The sequence below is a fragment of the Primulina huaijiensis genome, chromosome 5 (assembly GCF_012295235.1).
Source record: "Primulina huaijiensis isolate GDHJ02 chromosome 5, ASM1229523v2, whole genome shotgun sequence".
NCBI classification, from domain to species: Eukaryota; Viridiplantae; Streptophyta; class Magnoliopsida; order Lamiales; family Gesneriaceae; genus Primulina; species Primulina huaijiensis.
This window is the reverse complement of record NC_133310.1, coordinates 19,612,393-19,620,959: the sequence shown is the minus strand read 5'-3', so window position 1 is coordinate 19,620,959 and position 8,567 is coordinate 19,612,393. Positions and strand designations below refer to the sequence as shown.

General features: G+C 32.2%; 1 protein-coding gene across 2 annotated transcripts; it reads right to left on the bottom strand.

Moving 5' to 3' along the window:
• Nucleotides 1–1,368: 1,368 nt before the first annotated feature.
• LOC140976880 (negative regulator of systemic acquired resistance SNI1) lies at nucleotides 1,369–6,864 on the bottom strand. Of its 2 annotated transcripts, none has more exons than XM_073441276.1 (16): nucleotides 6,567–6,864; nucleotides 6,418–6,484; nucleotides 6,141–6,234; nucleotides 5,967–6,053; nucleotides 5,766–5,846; nucleotides 5,531–5,602; nucleotides 4,928–5,009; nucleotides 4,801–4,850; nucleotides 4,476–4,685; nucleotides 4,327–4,397; nucleotides 4,172–4,241; nucleotides 3,297–3,362; nucleotides 2,849–3,001; nucleotides 2,265–2,398; nucleotides 1,936–2,036; nucleotides 1,369–1,553 (listed from the first exon to the last, which is right to left on the bottom strand). In XM_073441276.1, the coding sequence occupies exons 1-15, from the start codon at nucleotides 6,685–6,687 to the stop codon at nucleotides 1,958–1,960; spliced, it is 1,437 nt and encodes a 478-aa protein (XP_073297377.1). In that variant the 5' UTR covers nucleotides 6,688–6,864; the 3' UTR covers nucleotides 1,369–1,553; nucleotides 1,936–1,957. The 2 variants fall into 2 exon arrangements, with proteins under 2 accessions (XP_073297377.1, XP_073297376.1); XM_073441275.1 differs by having other exon boundaries at nucleotides 1,370–1,553; nucleotides 1,936–2,039; nucleotides 6,567–6,863.
• Between the last annotated feature and the right edge of the window lie 1,703 nt (nucleotides 6,865–8,567).

Below are 8,567 nucleotides of genomic sequence, written 5' to 3'. Positions count from 1 at the left end.
CCCCAAAACCCCCTTTGGGATTCACTGGCCTAATAGCCCAACCCATAGACACTCACATCGGTGCAACCCTTCATGTTGACTTATCGCTTAGTATGAGGTTATGCGCTGCCACTCTTGGTTAACAACTATAACTTTTAGACTAATGGTAAATATTTGATCCTAACAAAATTGTTCATAATTCGAATTTTTTGCATCCCTTATTGTTATTATTATTATTGTAATAATTATAATTATTATTTATGCCCTAGTAAATACTTCAAATGGCAACTCTGGAATTTCTGCAAAACTTTTCTATCATTATAAATTACGTAGCTGTAAGCCTGTAAGTTTAATTTTTGAAAAAACAATAATTTTTAGTTATCATCTGTTGTGTTTTTAAAATACTCAGAATTTTGATGCCACGATATATCATCTATACCATTCATGCATAATTCATCTATAATAATATGAGTCAAAGATTCTTATTTAGTTTCAATCTTTGTACTGTTTTTAAATATATAACCGAAACCAATAACAGAGTGTGTGTGTGTGTACAGTACTGTGATTATGGTAAGAGTGCAGTTGACAAGTTAGACCTCAATCTCAGTAGTTCAGGACATCTCTCTTCCAAGGAGACAACATAGAGGTAAGCATCGTATAATAAGATAAGTAAATGATATATAATAAGAATGATTATAAAATAAAAAATAAAGATAAATAACACATTATGATAAATTATGACGTTTGACATTTAATTATTTTTGTTAATTATATTATGATTACTAAAATAACCCTCATCAAATATTAATTAGTAATATATTCTTAAAATGATTGAATAAATAAATAAAATTTCTAAAATTAATTTATTTAAAAAATAATAAATAAAATTAAAATATTATATTAATTATTAAATTTTAATTAATTTCAATTTTCGAAAACAGCTAAAAAATCGATTAATATTATAGAAAATAATTAAATTTGATAGTAACATAAATATGCATTTATTGTGATAATCAAAATAGTAATTCAAATTTGAATATTAAATAATGGTTAATAACAATTATACCAGCTAGCGGAAAAACTCTCGTTTGTCTAAGATGATAATAATTAAAATATGATCAATAATAATTAAATTATTTATAATATTAAATTAAAATTATATTTAAATATTATTAAATTTGTTGAATTTATAATTGTTTTAAACTTTAGGATATTAAAGAAAAATTTAAATTAATCAAACATCATTTCTTCTCCCCAAAAGATTATATAACCACCAACAAGAAGATAATAATGCATACAGCGCAAACCGAGTGTGGGCTGAACGAGATTATCACAATCTTAATCATGCACACCAAACACATGATAAATAAATGATTAAAAATCAATCACCTCTTATCATGCACACCAACAAAGAAAATTATTGCAGACTACCAATCAGAGTAAAATTGATTCTTTCTGGCTGATGCCCCAATGATTAATGGGGTCAATGGATATACATACATAAGCATACAACAATCCATGCCAGCCTTCGGATGTTAGTAGTTTAGGTCGACAGGGAGCAAAACAAAGTTTATCTGCATCAAGCAATTTCGAAAACATTTTGCTATGAAAATTTCGAAAACATTTTGCTATGAAAACTAGTAAATTATTACAAATTAATAAAAACAAAGCAAAAACTATTAGTAAACTTAAGTTTTTAACCCAAATATAAATGTTTTAATCGGATTTTGTTGAGAACTCGATTAAAAACAGATAAACCTAAGCAATTATTTTCATCCTATTATAAACATGATAACCTACTCCGCATTCGTGTGGTGCGATCAGCTTTTACTAACTATAGAAAGTCCACTGGCAGTTTCCTCACGAGCAAAAAATTGTATATGCTGAGAATATAGATAGATTTTGTTCACAGCCAATTATAGAGCAAAGTTAATGAAAAAACAAAACAGAAATTACCGATAACAAATCTTGCTAATATTTAGAGACCCTGTGATTTTGTTGAGAGGATGGTCGCAGCCATAAACAGCACTTCTTTACCGATAAAGTTTAACTCCAAACTCCTGTAAGATTATATTTTTGTCGCAAATTAATAGAACAGAAACAATATGAGCTGACTTGATATCTGTACAGGTCCAACAATCCAACAGGAAGATAATATGATGCAATAAATTATTAACTTAACACCGACTAGTGATATCATAAAGGTATTCCGAGAAACCCATGTAATATGATACAAAGACAAAAAGTATAGGAGCTGAAGCACGTCTGATCAGGTTGAATCTTACCGATCTTCTCTTTTAAGACACATAAAAGCAGATATTAAGCTATTGCAGATTTTCACTGAGGAGATACTCTTGATATCTTCTGGGGAAACAGCACTACCATCAGAGGCACACTTAAGTTGTAGCGCTAAATATGCCTGAAAAAAGTGCAATACGCAATCATTTAAAATACACAACGGCGTTGCAACTGTTTTATACCCTTCAACACAACACAGAGGTGACAAACTTTAACATAACTCGGTAAGAAAATAAGTTTATACAGGATTCTCATTTCATCTCATTTATTTATGGATTATTATAACAATTATATTGTGCGAGCGTTGGGTGTTTTAACAAAAGCTATAGTTGTTGGTAACAGTACAACTCTAATCTTTTAAATTGTACAGCAGCTCAAAGACCCCGTTTCGATTGTTCTATCGAACAGAGACAATTATTGCACTCCAACATACATGGAAATGACTAATGAGACATTACAGCTCTAGTAGCACATGCAGCCCATCATCTTAATTAGATAACATGATCAATCTATTCAGGAGTTGAAAATCAGAAGTGTAGAATATACTGCCATATAAGAGAGGAGTTATTACCTGAAAAGCATGTGCCAAGAGTAACTGAATAACCTCTGTGCAAATTTTTTTAATGATGCTCCTTGTGTTATTACCGTTGGCCAGATACTTCAAAATTCCATCAAACGTCTCATCATTGACTGGACCATTTGACCTCCTAGTTTGGACAGAAGACTGCAACAAATCATACAAGGAAGCATGCAGTTAAACCTTGTTTGAGGACTCATCGCCAAGAAGAACGGAGTTGATACTACTACTCGAATCTCTATCAATAATTTACTCTTTAATAGTAGTTATCAACATTCATTTACTTGCTTTAATATAGTTTTCTTAATTGATCAAAAAACTTCTGCACTCCTAACTCAGTTTAGCAAAATCATTTTAAAAATGATAAAAAGAAGCCAAAAAACCTAATTTACCCCACTTTTAAGTTCTAACACAAACCGATAGCACATATTAGTCGGCTTACCTTTGGAATGTACTTCTGGAAATATTGTATGATAATTTTAAGCTTCCATATCGGTTCATCAAATACCTGCAAACATTTGAAAGTAAAATTCCAATATATTCAAAAACCAAGTCACTATTTGATATCCACTAGATTTTTACCACTACAAAGATAAGAAAATAATTAAAAGCGAAAGCCCCAAACCATTTGTTATTATTTTCAGTGCTAAAGTACGAAAACAAAATAAAGATTTATGACATGACCAGGAAGATGATAAGAGTTCTTTCTAGCTCCAATTTTTGTAGCACAAAACTAAATATTTAAATCAAATTTGAGGATAAAAGACACATTTGAGCTTATGCAGCTCAAATACATAATTTTAAACATATAAGCAGACTAACTAGGATGTTGATGTAAGTCAGCTACAAAACTTCTCATAGGATTTTAAATTGCCCTAAGTCTAAAATCGTGCAGTAATAAGCTCTGTATCAGGTATTAGCTCAAGCCATAATATCTAACAATATCTACTTTTGCCAAGTGCACTGTTAGGGACTTGGGTGTATTGGGCCTTAATAAAATGTGCCAAAGTCATAGGCTAGTTAGTAAGAGAATTCTAGAAGTATTAACTTGGGGAAAAGGAAAAGAATATAAGAGGAAGTTGGTTTGAGTGGGGAAGAGGATTATTTTTTTTATCTGTTGAGTGGTTTCAGTAGCTTTGACTAAGGAAAATACTAGCATTTGGCTACGGTTGTACAGAGAGTTTATCTCTCGGAATATTTACATTTCATTTGCAATACAATATCATTTCTTAAATTGTGGTTGCAACATGCACCAGTGGCAAATTGAACTTCTCTAACGGATGTGTGAACTAAAGCGGGTGGTGAGGGAGAGATCACCTGAAGAAAGGAGCACCGGATGTCATTGTCATAAATAAGTTCATCTAAAATGATCTCCACGACTGGAGTCCTGCACTACGCCCAAAATTAAGATGTACCCCGTGTCTCTAAAACTTCAGCAAAAATAGATTTAAAATAATCAACAAAATTTGTACCTAACACCATCAGCCCTGGTGGTAAGCCCTTGCATATCAGCACTGCTGCGTGATGAATCCAACTCCATGACCTGTATATATGAAGTTTGTTCAATAAAAGATTAGTTTCCCATCCAACCATGTCTAGAATGAGAAGTTTAAAAATTCACCATCAAGAAAAATTTATTCAGGGCAGCACATGTGGACTTTTTTGCTTCAGGCAATGCTAATGCCACGGCTGTATTGCTTTCTTGTGATGATTCCATTGAAGAACTCTCGTGGTAGCTCAAATCTTCAAACGACATGGCCTCTCGAGACAAGACATGCATGAGCGACAAGCAGTCCTTTATTAAACTTTTGTACAGAATTTTCCTTGACCCCTGCAATAAGATTTGTATAAAACAGTCTAAAGAAAAGCAAAAAATGTCTCTGACCACTTACTACAACTAAAATATCACGTAATTCATATCTAGATCAAGACCATGGATTGCTTACCAGAAGCATGTTCAAAAGTGACTCCCTCAAAAAGGTCCAGTTCGATTCTTCTGCTAATCGCAAACAATAAATGTGGAATTTATATGAACTTCTATGAAATAAAATAGGAAAACAAAGAATAACTTACCTTTAAATGCACAATTTCGAGGTAGAAAATCTCCTTCAAGGAATATGATGAGATACTGAAGCAGTAGCATATTCTTCAGGAACTAGAATCAGAACAATTCAATTGGTGATCAATACACGCACTAATTTTCAGCACAATTTTTCTACTGCATTCATTATTAGAAAAAAAATTGTCCCCTCCCCCCACAAAAAAAAATCAAATAAATAAATAAATAGAAGTTTCAAAACAATGGAGGACTAAAAGACTTGACAATCATCATTGACATCTGAAAAATAAGTACAAAAGGAGAACTTGCATTAGCTGACGTGTGAACTAACTGGAACTAACAGGGAAGATGGAATTGAGGAAAGCCATGGGTTGCTCTAGTAACACCATGCAGATATAAATCTCAGTAATTGAAGCAGGGAGAATTCCAAAGTATTATGAGACCAACGCCAGAGAGATGATCAGAAGCACGTGCAGACACCAGGCAATAAATGTCAACGGCTTTATATTATCATATTTAGAGATTTTCTACTTCACACATTAACAACCTTTGAGAATGAAAGAAGAATACCCCCGTGTCAGCTATCTTTAAAAGTTATTTTCCCAAAAGTCACTAACCATAAGTTCCATTACTTCAGATTTTCTCACTTTATCCACTGTAGCAACTTCTTGTATCAGAGAATGAAAACCCTGAAATTGACAATTGATATTTTACTAGCTTCAAGAATTGCAAAATTAAGCTATTGAGATGGAATGCCACCAAAATAAATATAGAACGTGAAGAAGTTTGTTTTCCTTCTTAACAATAATACGTTTAAAAAACAGCATCAGAGAGACGAACAAATTTACACACCAAGGAGTCCACTGACCCTCTTGAGGGTTTGTTGGCTTCATTATTGTAAGGGTCCAACCCAAAAGTAAATGGCAGCCACACCTGCTATAAAGCAGAGAAGTCATTCATTGGTCTTCCTTTAAAGTAGATTGTAATATTTACAACAAAATAATCGGTTCATGAATCATAGTGTAAAAACAAAATCATAGTGTTATTAATTACCTCTTGAACTACAGATAATTTGAAAAGATTGTTTGAAGATGAAGATGATTCTGACTGTACTTTCGACAAGAAAACCCGAGGAAAATGCTACATCAAAGAGATCATTAAACCAAATGCAAATAAAGAGAATATAGGAAACTAGGAATTAAAAAAAGAAGTAAAAAAAGGCACCACCTTATGCAATTCAATGAGAAGCTGATAACTTTCCATTATTAGATCTAGTGAATCCACGTCCTTTAGAATATGAAAAATTGCCTCAAACATTTTCCTGTTCACCAAAATGAAAAATAAGCCAGTGGATGCATGTAGCAAATTCATAAATTATCTATCTATCTTCTCTCTTTTCTCTGTGCGTATTTCACCATTTCCCCAAAAGAGTTGTATAATACACAAACATGCGAATCAACTTCTCGCTAGAGACTAAACTTCATAATAATTCCCCATCAAATACCTGGTAGGCGCGCTTCCATTATCAGAGAGAAGAGAAGCAGTCCGAACAGCTTCAAGAAAAGCAAGCCCTAACCAAGAAAAATAGTCAAAACCCCAGCGGAAAAAGACGATCAGAATCTTAACAGGAAAGAAAGAAAGGAAAAAACGCACTGTCATCCTTGAGGTGATGACAGAATTTGGAGCGACTGAAACCGGAGTTGTCGAGCATGGCCATAGTGTTCTCTTCCATTCCTCCATACGCCCCTTCGCCAGCAATCCTTCGCATCTCCATATCCCAATTTCCAGAGATTTCTCAGAATTGAAACCTTAACAGAGGGTGAGAGTGGTCGTACAAGGATTGTAGTGCTTCATTTATCGTTGGTACCAAACGCGGTTTGATGTGTAATTTTCCCGCCATGGCTACTCAAGTGGAACAAACTTTTCTGTGGTTCAACTGTTGAAGTAGAGCTGCCGAAATTGGGTATTTTTCTGAATTATTATTTTTTAAAAAAAATAATAATAATCTTCTAAATTATATTTCAAATATATTTAAGACAATTTTTTAATAAAAATTTTTTTTTGAGCACATCTATTTTTAAGTGTTTTAAATTTTATCTTAAAAATATGTTTTCTTATATTTTATAAATTATATTATATTGTTCTATGCCTTTTTTCGAAGAGTGGGTCTCATGTGAGACCGTCTCACGGATCTTAATCTGTGAGACGGGTCAACCCTATCCATATTCACAATAAAAAATAATACTCTTGGCATAAAAAGTAATACTTTTTCATGGATGACCCAAATAAAGATCCGTCTCACGAAATACGACCCGTGAAACCGTCTCACACAAGTTTTTGTCTTTTTCGTTTATCTTTTCTATTGTTTTTAAATGATTTTTATTGATTAGTTCAGAATTCAGATAAAATGTATTTGGGTTTTGGAGATATAACAAGCAAATTTATCGTGATTTGTGAATTCAAATATCTTGAAAATCAAAATTTATATATATTTTTTAAAGAAAATAAACTTAAATTTTATCCTTTTTTTAATACAAATGTTCATTATTTTAACCTAATAAGGTTAATTTGGTTAAAATAATTAATATAAATAAATATTTCATTTTCAGTTAATTTTTAATGATTTAGTAAATCACTTTTTTTATATATTTAACCATCATTTTTACAAAAAAAAAATTGATTTTTAAAATAATTAGTTGAAAAATAAAAATACATCTACTTATATGAAAGCCTCAATAATTTGTATTTGGTCAGTTTTTGTACAGTTTTCGGTCAAAAGCAAGAACACGTGCGCCGTATGCTTCTTTCTCTAACAATCAAAAGTTTGTGCTGTCAATAGGAGGTTAAGCGGTGCTGCCCACTTTTTTCCTCTTTTCTCCCTGTATTTTTTTGCTTTTCTTTTTCTCCGGTTATTGCATTTGTTGTTCGGACTTTTTCAATTCTCCATCTGCTTGTGTACAGTTTCCGGTCAAAAGCAAGAACACGTGCCGTATGCTTCTTTCTCTAACAATCAAAAGTTTGTGCTGTCAATAAGAGGTTAAGCGGTACTGCCCACTTTTTTCCTCTTTTCCCCCCTGTATTTTTTTGCTTTTCTTTTTCTCCGGTTATTGCATTTGTTGTTCGGACTTTTTCAATTCTCCATATGCTTGTGCTCATTCCTCCTTGAAACTTTGGTTTGCTGTTTGTTCTTCTTGCCTGAGAGCCAGAAAACGTCAATAGGTGAGTGCTCCCTGTCATTCTCTTTGATTATGTTGTTGTTCATAAGCGATAAATAATATTTAGATGTTAAATTGAATATTAGCCATGGGTGTGCCACATCACTAGTATTAATAATATTTAGATTTTAAATTTCAAAATGTACACTTCACTTGGAGTAAGCCCTGTGCATCGAATAAAATTTTAAAAAAAAATAAACAAACAAACGCAAAGCCTCTAGAAGATCCACTAGAACGTTATTTTTCAAAAAATTTATTTTATTAAATATTTTACGTATATAGATTACGATTAATAATTCATACAAATATAAATATAATTTGGCAATCCCATGTCAATGATCTATGGATTGGTCCACAAACTTATCTCAACATTAATGATCAATGAGATGATGATATAAAGAACAGCGTAGAAAAAATTCTGAACAAGTTGCCCACATCA